At 40.3% G+C, this 23,966-nt stretch overlaps 1 protein-coding gene across 1 annotated transcript in view; it reads right to left on the reverse strand.

Annotated features, from left to right (window-relative positions):
- Nucleotides 1–23,966, reverse strand: part of ADGRL3 (adhesion G protein-coupled receptor L3) — a 961,109-nt gene that overhangs the window by 252,167 nt on the left and 684,976 nt on the right. Inside the window, exons 21-22 of the mRNA XM_056570909.1 lie at nt 14,002–14,127; nt 1,946–2,042 (exon numbers count right to left, since the gene is read on the reverse strand). Coding sequence (XP_056426884.1) covers nt 1,946–2,042; nt 14,002–14,127 — 223 coding nt within the window. The remainder of the gene's footprint in view (nt 1–1,945; nt 2,043–14,001; nt 14,128–23,966) is intronic.

Genomic DNA, 23,966 nt, shown 5'->3' on the forward strand with positions numbered 1-23,966 from the left:
TAGCGATCTATATAGTATTTAACATACAGGCAAAATAGTATTTGGTGAAACGTATCTCTGTGATAGCGATTTATTTAGAGCACTTGCATTCTAACATTACCCTCATTAAATTATTATTGCACATTGCATCTTAATAGCACTTAGTTTTTTGCATTATCTAGTCCTGTGTGTGTGTGTGTGTATATATATATATATATATATATATATATATATTTTTTTTATGGCTTGACAAGTTATCGTTATTCTGTATGTCTAAACAACTAAGATATTTCTCAGTTTATTTATTTATTATTTTTTTATAACTTTTGCACAAAAAGTAACCAATCCATAATGACAGAATTGTGTTGCCTGTTTCTAAACCTTTTTTCAAACTGTTTTTTTGTCCCCCTAAAATAATTGTTCCTCCACCCTTGAAGAATTGATCACTGGTATAGTACACTGTAGTACTTACACATTGACAGGCTTGGCAGCTGTGGAGGGGGCTTAGCTGTATATGACAACCAGCTCTCAGCCCAAATCACTTATATGTACCTTTTAATGAATGTTAACTGTACATGTATGGTGCTGTGCATCAACTACCTTCCCTGTGATTGTACACATACCGCAGATCCCCTGATTCCAATTTCTTACTATGTCCCTTGTTTCCAAGATATAGGGATGTTACTATTTGGTTGGCTATTTGTATTTTTTACTTAATAATAAGATGGTTGGAAATGCAGGAATCAGGGCAGCTGACAGTTTAAAAATAATATAAAAAATGTGATTTTTCTGGATTGACCAAAGGTCCTCTTTAAAAGGACGAGAAACACTGTAATGTACTTAATCAATTACCACCTACATCAAATGAAAATGTACATGTTGCAGGTAAAAATTTGCATGTCAAGTTAAAAAATATTTATCATAATTAGGTGTGTTGTGGAAACATTTTCTAAAGTGCAAAAATAGTGTTTGAGGGCCATATTATACATACTAAATATGGCATTTATACCATGTATCAATATGTATATTCTAATGTTTAAAAAACAAAATAAGGTATACTCACATGCCCTGATTCCCCACCACAGTCATATTGATGTGCCAGGTTTCCTGCTGCTCTGTGCTTCTTCTGATGTGTCAATCTCACGAGAAATGCTAGCCAGTGATTAGATGAGCAGGCATTTCTACAGAGTTAACATATCAAAAGAAGCAGGGATCAGCTGTGAGTAGTAAGGGCTATGCACTGTTGAAAGCGTAATAGTGGGCACTGAGGATTTATTTTTTTTATTGTTAAGGCATCTCAAATTCATTAAAAAAAAAACAATCACTTGATTACCCCATCAAAGAAAGGGGGTCACTATGCCCTCTCCATTGTTTATCAAGCAAAGATCCATTCACTTTCTAGTGGTTACATCTGGTACAGCAATCAGCAGCTCAGTCACATTCAAAAGAACCACTATAGATTCAATCAGTGAAAAGTGAGGGTGCCAGTAGTCAGACCCCAACTCATCTGATATTAGTGGCGTATTCTGAGGATGAATCATCAATATAAAAATTACAGAAACCCCATTTAAATACAAAAGCATAAGCAAAGTACTGGTATATTTGGCTACCAGAATAAACGTTGTTTATTTTATATACACACATCTGCTTCAGCCATTGTCATGTTCTTAACTGAAATTTTAAGTTAAAACATGCAATGGTGGTAATAACTGATCAAGAATTCATACACATAAGAACCAAGTTATTGAATTGCTTATTTATATTATATGACATGTACTTTGGTTATCCTTATGTTTATTGTTAAATATGTTCTTATAGTGATTACATTCCATTCAACATGTAGTATTGTGTGGAGGCATATAACACAATGTTATAGATGGGAATAAAACTGCACTTTTTCATATTATACCACAATAGTTGCTCATATATGGTTTACTGTCAGCAATCTGACAGTAATGATATTCACCTCTGTTTAGGGAAGCTGAGCTGTTTATTTCTCCAGTAATAAAGGAAGACTCTGATTGTTTTCTCACTGTGTCATTCCACATTCTACGAATTCGGCTCTAAAAGAAAAGAAAAAAAAGAAATATACATTTAAGATTTGTGTATACATCTATAAAGAGATATATGATCTATACAATATACGGCTTTATGCTAACTTTTGAGAAGTTCATATTAAATTACATGTTTTGCTGAGCAATTCTGCGGAGAGCTGATGTAGTTGCAAAAAATGTTAACCACTTAAAAGGGTGCAGCCAAATTTAATATTTGGATTTTCATTTTTCCTCTTTAGAGCCATATGAGGACTTGTTTTTGTGTGATCAATTGTACTTTGCAATGACACAACACTTTTCATTTTACCATATAATATATGGTGCAAGTAAATTAAGAAACAAACATGATTTAGCAACTTGGTTTTACCCAGTGTACTTTACAGTAATCTCTATTCTATGCGTCAATATGATTAACACGATAAGGACCGTGCACGTGTATACACAATCCTGCACCTTAAAAAGTATACACATCCATGGTTCTGGTGGGTACTTCCCAGTGTACCCACGAGATCGCGGCAAGGTCTCAGCTGTAACACACAGCCGGGACCCTGCCGCACTGCCGGGACCGAATTAAATTTTGGTCCCGGAAGTTTTAACCCTTACAGCCGTGGTCGGAAGCGACCGCGGGCTGTAAGTGCTTTGACAGAGGAAGGGAGCTCCCTCTGTCCCCCCCTGCAACACCCCACAACGCGATCAGGGAGCTGCATGTGATCCTCGGCAAGCAGGAGCCTGCTACACTGCCGGGACCGAAGTAAACTTTGGTCCCGGCAGTGTAACCCTTAATAAAAATACATAAAGTGTAGAGTCACACAGAGTGCATCCACAGCATATGTTTAATGCTGCATCAATGGCAGTCACAAGAGCGAGCTCCCTGCTGCGGCTGGGTAGTTCTGTGTGTTTGCTTGTAGCGGCGGATTTCCCGCTGGCAGTCACGAGTGGTCACACTGAGCTACCCAGATGCAGCCGTGAGTTCGTTTATGTGACTGCCAGCGGGGCATCCGCAGTGCAAAATACGCTGCAGATGCACTCCGTGTGACCCTACCCTTATTACATTTTTTTTACAAAGGCCCCATTCATACCGCGTTTCTGCAGTATGTTAGAGGTATCCGTCAGCATCACATCAAAAAAAGTGATGCCGACGTATACTGTAGCAGCCACATTCATTTCTGTGTCCTGACAAATTAGCGTATGATAGAGGAAAGTGGCCCTAACAGACTCCATGCAGGCCACCAAAATGAATGAGACTGCTACAGTATGACTCCAATGGACACTTCTGACATACTGCAGAAATGCAGAGTACAAATGGAGACTATCATCTCTACCCCCCCCCCCCCAACAAAATAAATAAATCAGGTTATTTTTTACGCCCAACAATGGATATATTCTTTGTGGGTGCTTATTTCCAAAACATGACTGATAGATCCATAAGGAACTTCAACTGTTACACTGCTGTCTTACTTTTGCCGACCAAGGACCGATCAGAGCGCTCTCTGGACTAGCTAGTACATATTTATTTTTGAGACAAAAATCTTGTGGTGGATCACGGGGGGGGGATTAAGTATAGTTCTGCCAGCTCCGATCCTTTGCAGGCATGGAGTGGGGTCTATAATTCATATAATTATGTCCTGAAAGCCAGAGGGTACTACTCTCGTTCTGGGTCCTACCAGGCAGTGAGGCAACCAAATATGGCCTAAGTTGGGGTACTGCCCAACACTGGGGCGCATTTCCTCCATTATATAATAACAGCAATCACCAACCAATATTTCAATCGGTCAGATATTGCAAGTATATCACAGCCCTTAATGACCCTTGTTTAGATTACTTAAAACAACTAATTTTATTGATATGCATTAAAAATTTGAACCATCAATTCCAAACAAGCACCATCTGATTAAGTAAAATATAACCAGGAGAGCGGGATGATACTTTTTACTAATACCTTTGTGTATCTCCACTATGTCACTCACACTGTGACCTGAGGATACAATCATTGCCAATACTTACTGTATCAATAGTGACCAGACCACAAAACAATTCCACTTCTTTCAATAAGTGTTTGAAGTGGACCCAAATCACTAAAAGTATATGTGTCCAGGTATAGTGAAACCCACTCACTGGGCTTAGTCAGATTACCAACAATAACACCTTGTGATAAAGAAATAATTAAAAACATTACAATTTCATGCCATTTGTTCCGACACGTTTCCCCCCATGATGTCGGGGTCTCTCAAGGAATATTAAGGTTAACTGTCTGTTAGATAAGGACTGATGCCAAGTGACAAGACTGACTTGGAAACAATATGCACCTGTATTGTTTCGCATGATTCATTCATATAGTAAAACAATCTAGGTCTCTCACACATACTAGTGACGTATTCAGATATTCTACCTACCAGGTTAATGAGGACATAGTCAAGCATTGCGGCATCTTGCTGGATATGGTGCCCGTGAGTACGCCGGTATCCTCACAGCATGTTAGACTGCCGCATTATTTACATCCAGTGCTGACTAGTGCGTGCCGCGATTCACTTCCAGCTCACCATAGAAGTAAATCAAAGATCTTCAGCGCCGTCCCTCATGATGCACGCAGCGGCACGTGACTTATCACCTGATCCACTGCTGCGTCTAACAGCACCGCCTCCTACCATTCATATTAGTTTGTGCAGGTGAGATGTGTAAAGCGACACGTGACAAGTCATGTGATCCGCTATAGGTTCAAACACTGTCGCCCTCACTGCTATCACCAATGACATATAATCAGTGCCGCCACTATTGATGTCAACAGCGCCACCAATTTTCAATAACCCCTATTGTTTTTTATTATCCTATAAACTAGGGGGAGAGATATCTAGCCACGTCATATGTCAGCTACTGGTACGTATATCAATAAACTTATTATGGTAGGTGATAGGTCATACAAGTGCATTCTTTTATATATATAGTCAGGGCTATAGTGGATCAGGCAGAGGATGTACATACATACGAGGTAAGGCTGCATCCACATCATGATTTCTCCATTCGACCCGAGTACACGATTTTTATAACTTAAAATCGTATGAAATCGTATATTAAGTCGGATCCATTGACCTCCATTAAAAATTCGGATCCATTACACACATCCGATTTGATCCGCATCCGATTTCACACGATTTTTGTTCGGGTCTGAAATCGGGGTTGACCACGATTTCAGACCTGAACAAAAATCGTGTGAAATCGGCCTGCAGTGGTGTAGTTATTGTCAAGATGTAGCTAGTTTCTTAAGTTCACCCTCCACTATTCTCTGGAAGATGTCTATGGCTGGGGATTCAAAGGGTGGAGGCACCCTCTCGCTTTGAAACTTCAGGCAATAGAGGTGATTAACGTAGAGAGTAGGATGGGTAATGAGAACAAAAAGGTCCTCAAGAAAGAGACAGAATGGATATTGAGATTAAAAAATAGTAAATCCTTGTGGTCTCAATGAATATTGTAATTTTTCAGCTTTTATTGAATACAGGAAGGTCTTTTGTACAATTGGAATGTATAGCATTATGGGGTTTTGTAAAAGCAGTATATTGACATTTAACCTTTAACATATTGAGTTCAAAAGAGGACAAGATACTGATATATTATTGTATTTAGCTATTTGAATAACTCATGACATGGAAGTTAGAGACTGACCATTGGCATTGGGGCTATAGTTTATCTTAGATGGAGGATGTTGTGTTATCTTTTACATCTATCCCTTCTCTTTTCCCTAGCTTACACTATCAGGCCCCTCACTTGATGAGTGTAGGGAACGGCCCGTGGTTGAGGCCACCCTGTTAAGGAGGTGGGTCCCTCAAAAGACCGGGAAAGAGGGGTTGGGTGCAAGCAACAGGGGGCACTACTGTCTCCGGTTGCAATTTCTGACAATTTTCCATACTTGAATATTACACCAACTGATGAATGTAGTGGAACATCGTGTTTCCTACTAGAATATGCTTATGTTTACACCATCCTGAGGATAATGCTGAGCGGTATGGACAGTATAATTATGAACTGTCTGGATTAATGTTGCATTGGAGTTAATTGACCCTCTATAAAACATCCTCTTACCATATTAGGACTAATACAATACTTGCTCCATCTTGCTTTATTTGCCTTACCTTGCTGTTGTATGTATGCATATCCTCTGCCTGATCCACTATAGCCCTGACCATATATAAAAGAATGCACTTGTATGACCTTTCACCTATCATAATAAGTTTATTGATATACGTACCAGTAGCTGACATATGACAATATGACATTATATTATCATAAAAAAGAATAGGGGTTATTGAAAATCGGTGCCGCTGTTGACATCGATAGTGGCGGCACTGATTATATCTCAATTGTGATATCAGTGAGGGCAACAGTGTTTGAACTTATAGCGGATCACGTGACTTGTCATGTGCCGCTTTACACATCTCGCCCGCACACACTAATATGAATGGCAGGAGGCGGTGCTGTTAGACACAGCAGCGGATCAGGTGACTTGTCACGTGCTGCTGCATGCATCATGAGGGATGGCACTGACTATCTTTGATTCACCTCTGTCAGAGTGGGGCCGGCAGATGCAATAGAAGGTGTCAAATACAGTAGAGCTGAATTAGGTGACTTTAGCAAGCAGGTGCTCTAACAACAGCAGAGCAGGAAGGCTCAGGTGCAGCAAACTGGAACACTGGAACACAGCAGATACTGCAACACAGCAGACAGCAAATAGGGAGTGCACACTGGCCCTATAAGTCTCAGCCAGTGCTCCTGAGCAGCCCCTAGAGGACAGAGGAGAAACTGCAGCCATGGCAGCAGGACATGGTACAGAGCAGGCCGCCTGATGTAAGTATGAGATAGGATACACAGTACGCCGATGGTTTTAAACCAGCGACATTACAACTTCTATGGTGAACCGGAAGTTATCCGGGTCCACCGAAAGTGAATTGAGGCACGCACTAGTCAGCACTGGATATAAATAATGCGGCAGTCTAACATGCTGTACACATATACCTGGACACATATACTTGTAGTGACTTGGGTCCACTTCAAACACTTATTGAAAGAAGTGGAATTGTTTTGTGGTCTGGTCACTATTGATACAGTAAGTACTAGCAATGATTTTATCCCCAGGTCACAGTGACTAACAGTGGAGATACACAAAGGTATTCGTAAAAAGTATCATCCCGCTCTCCTGGTTATATTTTACTTAATCAGATGGTGGTTGTTTGGAATTGATGGTTCACGAGTTTTTCACACTTATATGTCATGACATTTTTAATGCAAATCAATAAAATTTGCTGTTTTAAGTAATCTAAACAAGGGTCAATAAGGGCAGTATTTCCTACATTTCAGAAACGATGTAGCAAAATAAAGAATTTGTGAAAAAATGCTAATTTCAAACTTTTTCCACTGACTTTGAAATAATTCCAGCCACACAATAAGGGCTCAACGTACAAACTACTAACCTAGGTGAATACTTTAGTGGGTGTAGTTTTGAAAAGGAGGTCACTTTTGGGGGTGCGGTATTGTTCTGACAGCTAGAATGCTTTGCAAGATGAAGGGCGGCTTATAATTTGTATAATGATATCTTGAAATCCAAATGGTGCTCCTCTCCTTCTGGGCCCCACCATGTAACAAAGCAATCAAATATGGCTTAAAGGGGTACTCCGCACCCCTAGACATCTTATCCCCTATCCAAAGGATAGGGGATAAGATGTCAGATCGCTGGGGTCCCGCTGCTGGGGACCCGCAGAATCTCGGCTGCAGCACCCACCTGGACGGCTTCCACCTCCCACCAGGAACGCTGGAGGCTTCAGATCCCGACCACAATGGCGATCCTTTGGATAGGGGATAAGATGTCTAGGGGTGCGGAGTACCCCTTTAAGCGGGGGTATTTCTAAACATGAGATGAGCAGCTCAATAAAATAAAGGGTGCATTTCTTTCAATAGCAAAAGTGATGTACAAAAAAATTATGCATTTGTGAAAAAAAAGCACATTTAAAATTTTAAACCCTGAATTTGTAATTAGGGATGTCCCGATACTAGTATCGGTGCCGATAGTATCCACTTGCATGGTATCGGGGACTCGTTTAATGTCCCTGATACGATGTCCTATACCTGCTGCCGCCCCACTGCCCCGTTCTCCTGTCCGCCTGTCCGCATCATAGTGTTCCATGGAGGAGCATGTGACACACACGTCTGCTTTTACTGACAAGTCTAATACAATTTTCTGTTGCCTTCAATAATGCGTCTTTTAAGTAGTCCCATTTCTCCTGGACTCCATGTAATCCGTTCTAGTCTGATAGGGTCTCATTTATGATTAATCTCATTTTTGAAAAGTCTGTTTTTCTAAAATCTAAAACTTTTGTTTTTGCGTGGTGTGACTCCTTCACTGTTCTTATATTAAACTACAGTGACTGGTGATCACTAGATCTCAAGCATTCGCCTACAATAGCATCATATACCAAATCCCCATTTTTGAATACCAAAAACAAAATGGCCTCGGAGGGAGGCTTCTCAACCACTTGTTGTAGAGATAATCCCAGTAGGGAATTTAGAATATCTGTACTCCTGGCAGAACTAGCTATTTTGGTTTTCCAGTTTATATCCGGAAGATTGAAGTCTCCCATAATGATAACTTCTCCTTTCATTGTCATTTTAGCTATTTCTTCAACTAATAGATCTTGGCCAGGTGGTCTATACATCACGCCTATACGAGTTACTGTCTGATTACCAAACTGCAATGTAACCCAAACTGACTCTATGTTGACCTCATTAACTTGTATTAGGTTAGATTTTATGCTATCTTTCACATACAGGGCCACTCCTCCTCCTCTCTTGACTTCTCTGTCACTTCTGTATAAAAGGTACCCCGGTATGGTGATGACCCAGTCATTATTTTCATTAAACCATGTCTCAGTAACAGCCACTAAATCTACATTCTCAGATGCCATTATTGACCCAACTTTATTGATTTTATTACCTAAACTGCAAGCATTTGTAGACCGGACTTTAGGCTTGTCATTTCTTAACCTCTGGGCTACTGACACATTCTAGCATTGTTTCGTGGTCAATTATACGCATGGATTTTCATTCCCCCCCCCCCCCCCTTCCTAGTTTAAATACTCCTTGGCAAAGTCTTGGAATTGTTCACTGAGTAGATTCGTTCCTTTGAGAGAAAGATGCAAACCATCTTTTTTGTACAGTTCCTTTCTATTCCAAGTAGAGCTATCATGAGACACAAAGCCAGATCCTTGCTCTTGTCACCATTTACAAAGCCATAAGTTGAACTCCTTAATGCGCTTCTGCCTATCATTCTGAACGTAATGCACAGGCAGAACTCAGAAAATGAAACAGTGGATGCAAAATCCTGTACATCATTACCAAGTGAGATAAAAGAATCCTTCACATCTGAAACTTCATTACAAACCAGGTAATTTGTCCCTAGATGGACAAGAACATCCACGTCCCCTTCCTGCTTTGCTTGCTTAACAGTATTAAGAATACATCTTCTATCTCTTCTAGCAGTAGCACCAGGGTGTCGCGCCCCGTCCCATACACTTGTATTGAGGAGGCGGGGCATGATATCACAAGGGGGTGGGCCGTGACGTTACAATGCCCTGTCCCCTGCACCGCCCTCATCAGCCCTGGAGAAAACTTAGCTCTGGGCTGCTGAGATACAGGGCTGCTGCATTGGGATCGCGGGGGTCCCCAGCAGCAGGCCACCCACAATAAGATGTCTAACAGTGGAGTACCTCTTTAAGAAACTCACCTAGGGATGTAGTTAGCATTGCGACCCAATACCCGGATTGTTTTCAAGGAATTAAAGCACCTCAGGGTTGAGGATTTGAGAGATAGAGAAGATTTCCAATGTGATACTATCTTGAATAGTGGTTATGCTTTTGGCTTCTTCTTTGGTATATCTTTTTATGAGCAAAATTTATTTTTAGAATCCCTAATACAACAATATAAGACTATTTTAAACAATCTTGGTGCCAGGTCACCTAGGTGGAAGGTGTAATGAACAACACTCTACATGGTGTGGATGGTAGTGCTGGTTATGCAGGGAAAAGGAGAAGATTGTATAGTAACGGGTTCCTAGATCATGAGGGTAGTGATTAATATTTGGGGTACAGGTGGATGGAGTGTCAGTAACTATGCCAGTGGTGATTGTCCTAACTGTTCATGCACACCCTTGCCACCTGGACCTAAACGCAATAGGGCATACATGTACACCCTGGAGTTTTTAATTTCTATGAAGTGAGCACACAAGCTTCTATTAGCAGCAGTGCACTCACAGTCAATGGCGGACATTGTTGATTCCGCCATTGTCTTTCATAAACCCATCAAGTGCTGGCAATTAAGAGTCCCAATGACAAGCCCCTTGCCCAAGCAGCACCCCCGCAACATATATGTGGGTGTCTATTCTGTTTGCATGTCTGCTGGAGGTCTTCTCACCTACTCCTTGTGGGTCCCAGGACAATCTGCATAAAGGAGTGTGCCTTAGCCAGCCTCTATCAGTAGATCACTGAGTAAGGCTAAGCAATAGCATATCATTATTTAGCATTATCAATCCAAGTATTGATTATGCCCTCTATGGGGACTTAAAAAGTGCAAATAAATTATTTATAAAATATCTTAAAAAATCCCTCCAACAATAAAAATGAAAATTACCACTCGTCTCCTATTTAAAAAATAAAATAAAAAAAATTTAGCGTGTGGAAATGTCTAAACAATTTAAAAATATAATTTTTATTATCCCGTATGTTCAATGATATAAGCGTAAAACTTACCGAACCCCAGAATTGCTGAAGTTTTACTGTAAAGTGAGCTATGTAAAAATGAATCCACCAAATGTTCAAAAAAATTGGGTTTTATTTTTTCAAATTTCCCTCGATAATTCTTTTTGTTTTGCAGTACATTTTATGGTAAAATGAAAGTTATTGCAAAGTACAATTGATTGTTCAAAAAACAAGACCTCACAGTCTTCTGTGGATGGATAAATAAAAGAGCTATAGCTCGCAAAAATGAAAATTGGCTTTATACTAAAAGCGCAACTGACAGCTGGATCCTCACCCAATCTGTTTAGCCCTTCCTAAGGTACAAAGCAATCCTGTAACCTGCAAATTATCCCCTAAGAGCAATGGAAGCGGGTTTGAAGATATAGTACAATACTGAGGTTGTTCCCTGGTTCCTGTTCATGCTGCTCTGTTTATCAATATTCACATCCTTCTCTCTTTTACGTCTCCATGATGTTAGAGCTCTGAACCATGTAACTGCTCTTCCTCAACTTAACCGCACATGCTCCAAGGCCACAGTACATAGTGCAGTGCAAACAGGGGTAGCCTCAGCATTGCACTGAGCCTTCAAACCCACTTCCATGGCACTTTGTGGATTATTTGCATATTAAAAGATTGCCCTCTAGCTCAGGAACAGAGGAACAGATTGGGGCAAGGAAAATAGCAATTTACTCAGGATCACCAACACTAACCACCTATATATTTAGGTTACTGTGGGTGATCCACCTGTCACTTTCCCTTTAAGACCAGTTATGGACATAGAATATTATACTGTACATGATTTTACATCCATAATATACCCTTCCCCGCCCAATGTGTCATTACAAAGTACAAAAGGGTATGCAAAAAAACAAGCCCTCCTATGGGTCTGTAGGTGGAAAAATAATAGAATTATGCCTTTTTAGAAGGAGAAGGGAAAAAAGCTAAAATGCAAAAATGAAAATTGGCTGTGCCCTTAAATAGGCACTGTCAGATACAAATACTTTTTATATGGTGTACATCTTTGCAAAACATTAACTTTTCTAATTCATAAGAAAATGTTATTAAATTTTTATAGAAATCATGGCTTAAAAAACTGTCCACTAGGGGTCCCCATACCTGCTGGGACACCAACGAGTCCAGAGGCAGCATCATGATGAGGCGTGGACCCTGGACACGGCTCTGCTCCCACAGTAAGGTTTTTTACTACACCGGAGCTCCGCAGCAGCCATTAACTGCTTATGTCGGCTGCAGCCCCCCTCCTAACGCAGCCGCCCGCAGCCACTTCTCTGCACGCCGCTGCCTTCTCCTGCCCACTGCTAATTTTACTGTCTGCCTGCCGCTGACTTCTCCTCCCGCCAGCTGCTCATTTGCCTGCCACTTACATCTCCCGTAGTGTTATCAAAGCTACAGCTCCGTAGTTCCATAGTTCTCCTCCTCAGTTGGGCTCTGCAAGCGTGTCCACCGCTGGCAGTCATGCTTTGGGTTCTGGAGGAAGGGGCCTAAGCCCGCCCCCCTTATTCGCATACTCATTTTCTTCAACTCCACGTCCTAGTGACATGGAATCACATGCCCCCTGAGCACAGCGCCCTGTATGCAGAGCGCATGCGCTGAAGTTTTTACCCAGCTCTCATGTCCTGATGACGTGAGAGCCATGCGTCGGGAGAGCCGCTCTGTGCAGCATAACTGCGAATGCGCCGGTCCCTCGCTACACCCAACTTCCTAGTGATGTAGAGTTGAAGAAAATGAATATGCGAATAAGGGGGGGGGGGGGGCGGGCTTTAGGTCCCTTCCTCCGGGGTCCAAAGCATGACTGCTGGCGGGGGATACGCCTGCAGAGCGCAAATGAGGAGGTGAATTATGGAACTTTAAAGGACGAAAACTCGGCGACAACAAAACCAAAAAATTTAAGTGACCCGTGTATGGACTCCTGTTCATCCACAATATAACGCAGTGTATTGGGTTTAGTGTGGGTGAACTGGCTGACAGTTTTCCTTTAAAGAGTACCTCTTATAATCTTGTTCAATTTTATAATTCTCCCAATTCACTGCTCCCATCATGATAAACCCCCCACCCCCTGCCTTTATTTTTTATTATTTTTTAGTTTTCTACCTTGATATTGCTCTGCATTTTCTGCTCAGTCAGATTCACAGACTGGGAAGGGGCATTCCCCAGCAGGCATGATATCATCTTCCTCCCTCACTCTGCTACACACAGCCCAGAGGAGTTCAGTGTGAGATGAGCTATGATTAGCTAAGGCTGCACACACCCTCCCCCCAGCACTCCAGACTGCATTTCCTGATTTTGCACTTCTGCCAAGCTAGTCTGTGTAAGAGATAGGGAGAAATGTGCTCTGGACACGTAGGGAGACACCTAGTGGAAGCTTTTTTAAACACAAAAAAAAATAGAAAATTACATTTTTTTAAACAAAGTACATTAGAAAGATTTTTTTATTTACCATAAGGAGTCCAATAGAAAAAAAATTGTTTTAATGACAGTGCCCATTTAAGGCCAAAATGGGCTAGGTCCTTAAGGGGTTAACTCTGCTGGTTACCGTGTGATTGTTAATTTGGCAGGGATAAACTACTAGTACAAGACATTTCTGCCAAAATACCCGGTACAATTAGTTTAATAGTTGTACAAAACTTAATCAGTGTTTGAGTGTTTTCAAGGGCCTATTAATTTAGCCTGTGCCTCCAAATAGTCGGCGGCCTTCAAAAAGGGGCTCTTGGTCGGGAGAGGAGACATATTGTTTCACACCAATGGTTACAGCCATAGAACCACAACAAGGCCAAAACAGGTTGCACCCTTAAGGGGTTAAGATTAGTGTTGTCCAACAAATTTACCACTACTTTGGACAAGTAGTCAGAGATGAAGACCTGTCACTAGCATTACTGAAGCAGAATAAATAAACAAAGACCAACAGAAGGCCGGGTTGCTTTAACCCATACTTAAGGTATTATGCTTTAGTGGCATAAATAAAGCAGGGGAACATTGATGGGGGAGTGGTGGGGTATCTGGAAAGTAAGCAAGTTTTTTTTTAATTAAACCTAGTTACAGTTTAATTACAATTTTAAACAACAACAACCACCCTTTGCTTAAAACTCAAGACTGACCATAGAGCATACTTGGGGCCTCAAGAGAATATACATGGTACAGTGTGTAAAATATTCCTACCAATTACTATCATTACTTACCTGTGTTCCAGAGGAATATCTTCCTGGAGTTTGAGAATTTGATGTCTTAGTTGAACCAACTGAGTTTTCCATACTTTTCCCACTACAGCAATGACTTCGTAAACATTTGCCATATTCCTTACGCACCTATAGATAGCATGAACAAAATTGTGTAATACATTATTACATGGTCTTTGAAACAATGCCTGCAAGGTTATTTGTGACATTTGTTTTGGGTGCATTCCCAAAACTCTGAAATGCTGAATCTTGCTGACTTGTTGCTAATTGACAGGTATTGATATCCTGAGGATAGGCCATCAATGTAAAATGTCTGGAAAACAACTTTAAGGGTACGCACACTGCAAGTGGATCTTCTGCAAGTGCACTCCCCATTGAAGTAATTGATATGCTGCGTATTTTTCGCTGCAGAAAATCCATTGTGGCCCCCTAGCCAATCGGTTGTTTAAAGAAGCTGCAGCTCTCCTCAAAGTGTATGAGCACTCGTCCTTGCATGCATCGTACCAGGGGTAGACTGACAAGTCATGGGGCCCCCGGGCAATAGAGGATCATGGGGCCCCCAACGTGCTTATTTTTGTAAGAAAAGAAATATGCTCATTCTGACCCCTATAACTCTTATTTTTCTGTATACATGTCTGGATGAAGGATTATTTTTGTGCTGGGATCTGTAGTATTTATCGCTACCATTTTTATTTAGATGGGCCTTTCTAAACGTTTTTATTATTATTTTTTAATCATATATGATATGACCATAAATCAGCAATTCTAGATTTTGTATTACATGTACAGCATTTCCCGTGTGGTTTTATAACCCTTATATATTAATAGTTTGGACATTTATGTACATCAGGATACCAAATATGTTTGTGTTTTTTTTCTTTCATTATTTTATTTTAAAAAATGGTTGAGGGGGGGCGGGGTGATTTCACAATACCCATCTGCTGACTATATGTTCATAGTTCTGATACAGCCTATGGCAGCAGCCCCAAACCAAAAGTACAATTCCCATCATGATGCTGTATAGTATAGGTTATGGTGCAAAATGCTGGGAGTTGTACTTTTGGGTCTGCTGCAGAGCCATAGAATGTGTCTAGGAATTCTGAGAGTTGGTTACTAGCTACAATGTCCAGGATGCACTGATACAGCCTATGGCTTTGCAGCTGATCCAGAACTACAATTCCCTACATGTTGCACTATATAGAAGAATACTATACTACTATATAGTGAAACATGCTGGGAGTAGTAATTCTGGGTCAGCTGCAGAGCCTTAATCTGTGTCCAGGAATGCAGGGAGCTGCAGTTACTAACTACAATGCCCAGCATGCCCTGATAAAACCTATGGCTCTGCAGCTGAACCTTAACTACAACTCCCAGCATGTTGCACTATATAGTAGTATACTTTGCTAAAATATAGTGAAACATGCTGGGAGTTGTAGTTTTGGGTAAACTGCAGGGCCATAGACTGTGTCAAGGAATGCTGGGTGTTACAGTTACTAACTAATACGCTCAGCATGGCTTGATACATCCAATAGCTCTGTAGCAGACGGAAAATTAAAACTTCTAGTATTTAAAACATTGCACCCACTCTCCCCTTCTTACGGATGTGCCAGACAATCCAGAGAGGTGCGAAATCCGGTGAAGAATAGAATGCTCCCCTCCGGCAGGCTTGTGTCACTGACATCTTCCTAACAGATGGGCCTGCTCTGCATAGACGTGTTTAGAAACAAGTGGGCCCGCAGGCGAAGGAACAAACAAGCAAGCGGGTGGGCGTGGGAGGATGGAGGGTACAAGGGTTTGGATGCCTAAACCTAAATTTAAAAAAATAAAACAAAAATATAATGGAGCTGGCAGTGACGACCCCTCCTCAGGCTCGGGCCCTCGTGCAGTGCCCAAGTGCCCGACCTGTCAGTACGCCCCTGCGTCGTACTATATAGAGCAATGGTGCAGGGAACTGCAGTGTTGTATCATTCAACTGATTCAAGTGAATAGCACAATGCTGCAGTTTCTTTCACTACCACTACTAAATCCCCACTGATGTAATATTGATTGCCTATCCGCAGCATGGGCCATCAATGGCCCATTAATGTGGCATGCAAAGTTTTGCCTTTTTTGGTTTGAATTTAAGCAGTTAGATGGTCCCCAGTCTCCTCATCCTCACACCACCACCAACTAGACGGGATGCCAAGCAGTTAAGGTGGAAGTTGTGGGCTAAGTGAGGGCCGCTAAGCCTGCCACCTTACTACTAGTAGTATAGTATACTAATAGCGTTGCAGTATATTACACATTGCTTCTACAAGTCATCTAGGAGGACTTTATGCTTGAAACTTAATTTAAAAAAATGTAATAAAAAGAGTGATTAAAAACTTTAAAAAATAGAGTAAAAATGCAATAATAAACTTTATTATAATATGCAAATAAATATAACATCATTGGGATTGCTGCATTCAGAATTTGAGCTATTAAAATATAACTTTAGTGATCCCTAACATTAAACATGTTCTGAAAAAAAAGTGCAAAAATTGCTGTTTTTAGTCTTAAGATCGCCCTAAAAATGGACTACCCCAATCTACCCCAAACTGGTATTAATACGGTAAAAACAACAGCTAACCCTGCAGAAAATAATCCCTCAAACATCTCAGTAAACTAAAGTATAAAACAGGTAGAGGGGTCAGAAAAGAGCGATGACAGGCATTTGTTTAAGGTTTTTAATTTTTTGAAAATAAGTAACACTCAAATTGGCACTGTCATATACAAAAACTTTTGATATGTTGTAAAGCATACAAAACCAAAAGGTTTTGCAATTGCTTTCATTAGAGAATTTTCAGTATTTCATAGTGAAGCCGGGACTCACCTCTAACAGCGCGCAGCGCCGATCGCGGCGCCGCGCGCTATTAACCCTTTAGCCGCGCGCTCAGAGCTGAGCCGCACGGCTAAAACCGAAAGCTCAGTGGGCTGTTCGGGATAGCGGCGGCAAAATCGCGGCATCCCAAACAGCTTGCAGGACAGCCGGAGAGTCCCTACCTGCCTCCTCGCTGTCCGATCGCCGAATGACTGCTCAGTGCCTGAGATCCAGGCATGAGCAGTCATGCAGCAGAATCGTTGATCACTGGTTTCCTATGAGAAACCAGTGATCAATGATAAAGATCAGTGTGTGCAGTGTTATAGGTCCCTATGGGACCTATAACACTGCAAAAAAAAGTGGAAAAAAAAAGTGAATAAAGATCATTTAACTCCTTCCCTATTAAAAGTTTGAATCACCCCCCTTTTCAAATAAAAAAAAAACACAGTGTAAATAAAAATAAAAATAAACATATATGGTATCACCGCATGCGGAAATGTCCGAATTATAAAAATGTATCATTAATTAAACCGCTCGGTCAATGGCGTGCGCGCAAAAAAATTCCAAAGTCCAAAATAGTGCATTTATGGTCACTTTTTATATCATTTAAAAATGAATAAAAAGCGATCAATAAGTCCTATCAATGCAAAAATGGTACCGTTAAAAACTTCAGATCACGGCGCAAAAAAATTAGCCCTCATACCGCCCCATACACGAAAAAATAAAAAAGTTATAGGGGTCAGAAGATGACAATTTTAAACATATTAATTTTCCTGCATGTAGTTATGATTTTTTCCAGAAGTCCGACAAAATCAAACCTATATAAGTAGGGTATCATTTTAATCATATGGACCTACAGAATAAAGATCAGGTGTCATTTTTACCGAAAAATTTACTACGTAGAAACGGAAGCACCCAAAAGTTACAAAACGGCGTTTTTTTTTTCAATTTTGTCGCACAATTATTTTTTTTTCCGTTTCACCGTAGATTTTTGGGCAAAATGACTAACGTCATTACAAAGTAGAATTGGTGGCGCAAAAAATAAGCCATCATATGGATTTTTAGGTGCAAAATTGAAAGAGTTATGATTTTTTAAAGGCAAGGAGCAAAAAACGAAAATGCAAAAACGGAAAACCCCCCGGTCCTTAAGGGGTTAAAAAAACAAACAGTGTAAATAAAAATAAACATATGTGGTATCACCGCGTGCGGAAATGTCCGAATTATAAAAATATATTGTTAATTAAACCACAAGGTCAATGGCGTACGAGCTAAAAAATTCCAAAGTTCACAATAGTGTATTTTTGGTCACTTTTTATATCATGAAAAAAATTTATAAAAAGCACTCAAAAAGTCCGATCAATACAAAAATGGTACCACTAAAAACTTCAGATCACGGCACAAAAAATGAGCCCTCATACTGCCCTGTACACGAAAAAATAAAAAAAAGTTATAGGGGTCAGAAGATGAAAGAAGATGGCAATTTTCCTGCATGTAATTATGATTTTTTCCAGAAGTACGACAACATCAAACCTATATAAGTAGGGTATCATTTTAATATTATGGACCTATAGAATAAAGATAAGGTGTCATTTCTACCAAAAAAATTCAAAAAGTTACAAAAGGGTGTTTTTTTCTTCAATTTTGTCGCACAATGATTTCTTTTTCCATTTCGTGATAGATTTTTGGGTAAAATGACTAATGTCATTACAAAGTGGAATTGGTGGCACAAAAAATAAGCCATCATATGAATTTTTAAGTGCAAAATTGAATTGAAGTTATGATTTTTTAAACGTAAGGAGGAAAAAATGAAAGTGCAAAAACGGAAAAACCCCTGGTCCTTAAGGGGTTAATATTGTGTGAAATGTTTGCATTATGCTTTTGATAAAGTGGGATGCCACGAAACGCGTCAAGCTGAACTATGCTGTTTTGATACATGTCTGTTACCTGCTTTTAAAGAATTGAAGAAAGACATGATTTTATGCACTTGCCGGAAACACTGGATTTTTCTCTTCTGATTGCTAATTGGTTCATCTGCACAGTGGTTATCCTTGCACACAGAGTACTTCCAAGTTAGAGGGTAATCTATATATAGTGGGGATAAGTGAGACATGGCTGGATGTGACCTATGACTGGGCTGTTAGTATACAGGGTTATAGTGAGTTTAGAAATGACCGTACAAGTAAGAAAGGGCGAGGAGTTGGCTTATATGTAAAAACCTGCCTTAGGCCCACTCTATCGAAATAAGGGGAGGTGGTAAAAACAAAAAATTACTAATAGGGGTTGCCAAGTACAGTGGAAGCAGCAGATAACCTAATAAAAAGACAAATAGATGGGCATCAAAGAAGCGGAAAATCATTATTATAGGGGAATTTAACTACCCTGATATAGAATGGGAAGCTAAAATAGATGGGAAGCTGAATAGATCATGTAAACCAATTCGGGCAAACAAAACAGTTAGGGGTGCAATAAATAATAAGAGGAAAGCATTCAGACTACATAAACAAGAAAGTAGTGGGCAAACTATAATATTATAAGGAAAGGAATAAATTCTGTAAAAAATAAAACTAGCAAAAAATTGCAACAGAGAGAATGATTGCCATAGAAAGTAAAAAGAACCCAAAAATATTCTTCACCTACATAAATAATATGAAACTTAAAATTGAAAATATTAGACCCTTAAGAAATAATCTGTGTGTAATAGTCGAGGAGGATGAGGAAAAGGTCAATCTACTAAGGGCCTTCTTCTTTACTTTATTTTCACAGGAATCCCCAATGTCAGATAACAGGGGAATGGATAGAGTAAATTATTCAGCAAATCTCACTTCTTTAACCCAACAAGATATAATATGTTTTGATATGTTCTAGTACTTATGTACTACATCATATCTCTAATATACATAAAAAAAATTGTGTTTGAAATATTGTATTTTCTATTTGAAATCCGGCCACTAGGGGTCTCCCTCCTAGTGGCCGACTACAGCCTGCTGTGATGTCACTGCTGAATTTGACTGATCCTGGGTAATGGGTCCGAATTCAGTCAGCCTGCACTCGCTCCCTGCCTGTCAATCAGACAGAAGAGAGAGAGCACTGTGAACGCCGGGGCTGCCTGCATTTGCTCACTGGCCTCACGCTCAGCCCGCCCCCGGCATGTACAGTCTGGAGGCAGCACGCGCACAGAATATCAGTGCCGCGCTGATGCTCCAGGACTGTACCAACCATTATTTATCGGTCCCGGGTCTCGGCAGGGATATCTTGCACAGCAGGTCCGGCGATGCACTCCTCCTCCCTGGGTAGCACATGAACTGCTAAACAGGGAGGAGGAGACCCCAGGAGCGCAGCATAGATTAGGTGAGGGCGGAAGTTGGCGCCCAGCAGGCATCAGTGAAGTCGCGCCTGCTCGGGAAGTCGGCTTCCTGCTCAGCCAGAGTGAGCAGCGTAAGAGAAGGTAGGAAAAAATATTAAAAGGCAGATAGGGGTTAGGAATAAATAAGCAATAGGTAGGGACAGAAAAAAAAAATAATATAGATGGTGGGAGCTACTCTTTAAAGATTCTATAATGACAGGGATTGTTCCACTGGACTGGTACTTAGCAAATTTGGTACCAATATTCAAAAATGGGTCAAAAAGGGATCCTGGCAACTATAGTCCTGTAAGCTTAACATCTGTATTGTAAGATTTTTGAGGGTTTTCCAAGAAATGCTATTCTGGAATATCTTAATGAAAATAAAACTTCTAATACAGCAGTAACATGATTTTAAGTGGGACTAATCTATCCGAGTAATCTGACCAGCTTCTATGAGGAGGTATGTTCTAGGTTGAACCGGGGTGAAGTTGTGGATGCTGTATATCTGGACTTTCCAAAGGCATTGATACTGTTCCACACAAAAGTTTAGTACATAAAGTGAGGATGTTGGGACTAGGGAAGGACATATGTAAATGGGATAACAACTGGCTCAGTGATAGGAAGCAGAGGGTGGGTATCAATGTAAACACTCTGGGCGAAAGTTAAAAGTGGGGTACCACAGGGGTCAAGTACTGGCTTCTTTTCAATATGTTTATTAATGACCACAGTGGCCACAGAGGAGGATAACATAATTTTACAGAAGGATCTGAGGAAGCTGAAGGCTTAAGCATAGACTTTGAAATTTAATGTGGATAAATGTAAGGTTATACACTTGGGCTGTAAAAACAAAATTTAGCAAAATATGCTAAATATTAAGACACTAGAGATTTTGGTGGACAGTAAGCGCTACTTTAGTGATCACTGTCAAGGCTAACAAATGCATGGGATGTATCAAGAGAGGCATAGAGGCTTGGGCTGTAAAAACAAAATTTAGCAAAATATGCTAAATATTAAGACACTAGAGATTTTGGTGGACAGTAAGCGCTACTTTAGTGATCACTGTCAAGGCTAACAAATGCATGGGATGTATCAAGAGAGGCATAGAGGCTTGTGACAGGAACGTAGTTTTGCCTCTGTATAAATTATTAGTCAGACCATGTATGGAGTACTGTGTTCAGTTTTGGGCACCTGTATATAAGGTGGACATGGCTGAAATGGAGAGGGTGCAGAGGAGGGCGACAAAGATAATTGATGGTATGGGAGGATTACAGGACCAAGACAGGTTATCAAACTTGGAGTTATTCAGTTTGTTTTATTTTAGTTTTTTTTTTAGAAAAGACGTCTTAGGGGCGATTTGATCACAATGTACAAATATATAAATGGACAGTACAGAGATCTTTTGAGTGATATTTTTTATACCTAGGCCAATAACCGTCCTCTACGTCTAGAGGGAAAAAAAAGTTTCACCATCATCACAGAGAGAGATTCTTTTCTGTAAGAGCAGTGAGACTATGGAACTCTCATGATGCTGTGAAGTCTATGTCAATAAACAAGTTCAAGGGGGGCCTGGATGTTTTTCTGGAAAAAATATAATATTACAGGTTATGGTTACTAGATTTATGTGGATAAAACATTGATCCAGCAATTTATTTTGATATTAAAGTCGAGAATGAATTTTTCCTCTGTCATGGGGAAATTGGCATCAGCTTCATATAGGGGTTTTTGCCTTCCTCTGGATCAACACAGAAGGGTTGTAGGTTTAACTCAAGGGACAATATTTTTTATGTTACTATGTATGTTAGTGTAAGCTGTAGCCACCAGGCAGCAAGCATTGTTGGACTAGGTATACTTGTAGCCAGGCCTTGGGATGCCTCACCATGTGCTGACATAGAGGCTTAATTCCCAAAGTCGAACCCTGGCTGTGCAGGCTGTCTAGGCTTAGTGCAGATATGTAACTAAGCCTGCAGCTAACACCAGAAGCTCAGAGCTCTTACCAAATGTGGCTGATCACATGCCTAGCCTTGCCTCGCCTGATCACATGAGGATATGCTGTGTTTCCATTCTAGATAATAGGGTCAGCAACTATGTCTATATGTCCATTGGGTTGGCTGTAAAGCATCTCTCTACAGGCTAAAAAATTGGGCAAGATGACTGTCCCCCAATAACATTGTGCTAAAATTGAAATAAAACATTTACAATCACAAAATATTAGAAAAAAAGGATTTTTCAGTAGCTGCCTCTAATCAGAAAAAAAATAGGTAATACATTCACTGTAAATTGGTTCCTAAACAATTATATCTTATATTGATAATATAAAGAGAATGGAGTGAATAAAGTATAATGGGGAGAACAGATGGCAGAGCATTGCAGCCAGTTTTGGACTTTATGACAAAACATTTTTCCTTTTTTTGCAGTTTCATCTGCACTTTTCAAGAGCCATAAATGTTTCATTTTACCTTTGACCCAGCCACATGAAGGCTTATTTTCTACAGACTAAGTTGTATTTGTAATGGTACCATTACAGTGACTTATTGGTTACCTTTTTTTTTTTCACAATAAAAACTAAAATAAAATGTAAAAAAAATAATTGGCTTTTATGTTGCCAGATTCTGAGAGCCATAACTTTTATATTTGTCTGTTGGTTGAACTGTATAAGGGCTTGCTTTTGATGGACAAGCTGTAGTTTTAATAGTACCATTTTTGAGTACATATAACATGTCAAAGAGAAACTGACACCTTGTTTATCCATATTAAACCCAATAAGTAGGGTAATAGTGTGGGTGAACCTGATTAAAAAGCGGTGTAACTCACCTGGATCAGTGGTCCTGTTACAGAGATCCAGGCAATATGCATTGGATCTCCCAACTGAGGTGGGAGCTGGTATGCAGAGCTTCCCTGCTTTGGCCCCCTTCTGCTCTTCTATGTCAGTCCACCTCTTAAATATTCAGACTCTTCACTCATGTGAGTGCAAGATGGTTGGTATATGGGAGCAAGAGGGGACTGAGGCAGGAAAGCTTTGTATACCAGCTCCCACCTCCATTGTGCATGGGGGATTAGCAATGGTGCCAGTATGTAGCCTTGATCTCTGGAACTGGACTACAGATGCATGTGAGTTATACCTATTTTTAATCACATTCACAAGCACTATAAGTAAAGACAGTAAGAGATGCATAAAACTTAAATTTGATTAATTAATGTACAAAGGTAATACACCATACTGTGCCTGTATATGTGCTACCAGGGTCCATGAAATTGGGGTGTCAGTAAAGAAAAATTTGTAAGAACAATGTCTGTTATATGATAACTCACATCACCTTCCCTAGGAGTTTCAACCAGATGGTCAGTATGACATCATCAGGGGACATTGGTAGGGTTTGAATACATAAGATGAGTTATCAAACAAACAAACAACAAAGGTGACTCTTGAAAATAAATAACAGTTACCCTAATGAACATATACCAGATCTCTGAGCTGCACCAGCCCAATGTGTATAGCTGGAGGACAGCTAAAGACTAGGAGTGAGTGCCAACCATAAGCAGCCAGAGCAATGATGGGTCAGTTGGTTGTGTCCGAATGCTGGTCTCCAGTGCTCATGCTGAGGCAGTGGGTCGCACAGTTGTTCCAGCCAATTGTGTACAACCGGACGCACTATAACCTTATGTATTGGGTTTACTGCCACTGAACAAGGTTTCCCATTAATCACATACTTGAACACAAAAATATTATTTTAATACAACTTTGCATCGGTTGTGTTGTACCCACACAGGATTTTATCTGGCATTCTC

The sequence above is a fragment of the Hyla sarda genome, chromosome 1 (genome assembly GCF_029499605.1).
Source record: "Hyla sarda isolate aHylSar1 chromosome 1, aHylSar1.hap1, whole genome shotgun sequence".
Taxonomy (NCBI): domain Eukaryota; kingdom Metazoa; phylum Chordata; class Amphibia; order Anura; family Hylidae; genus Hyla; species Hyla sarda.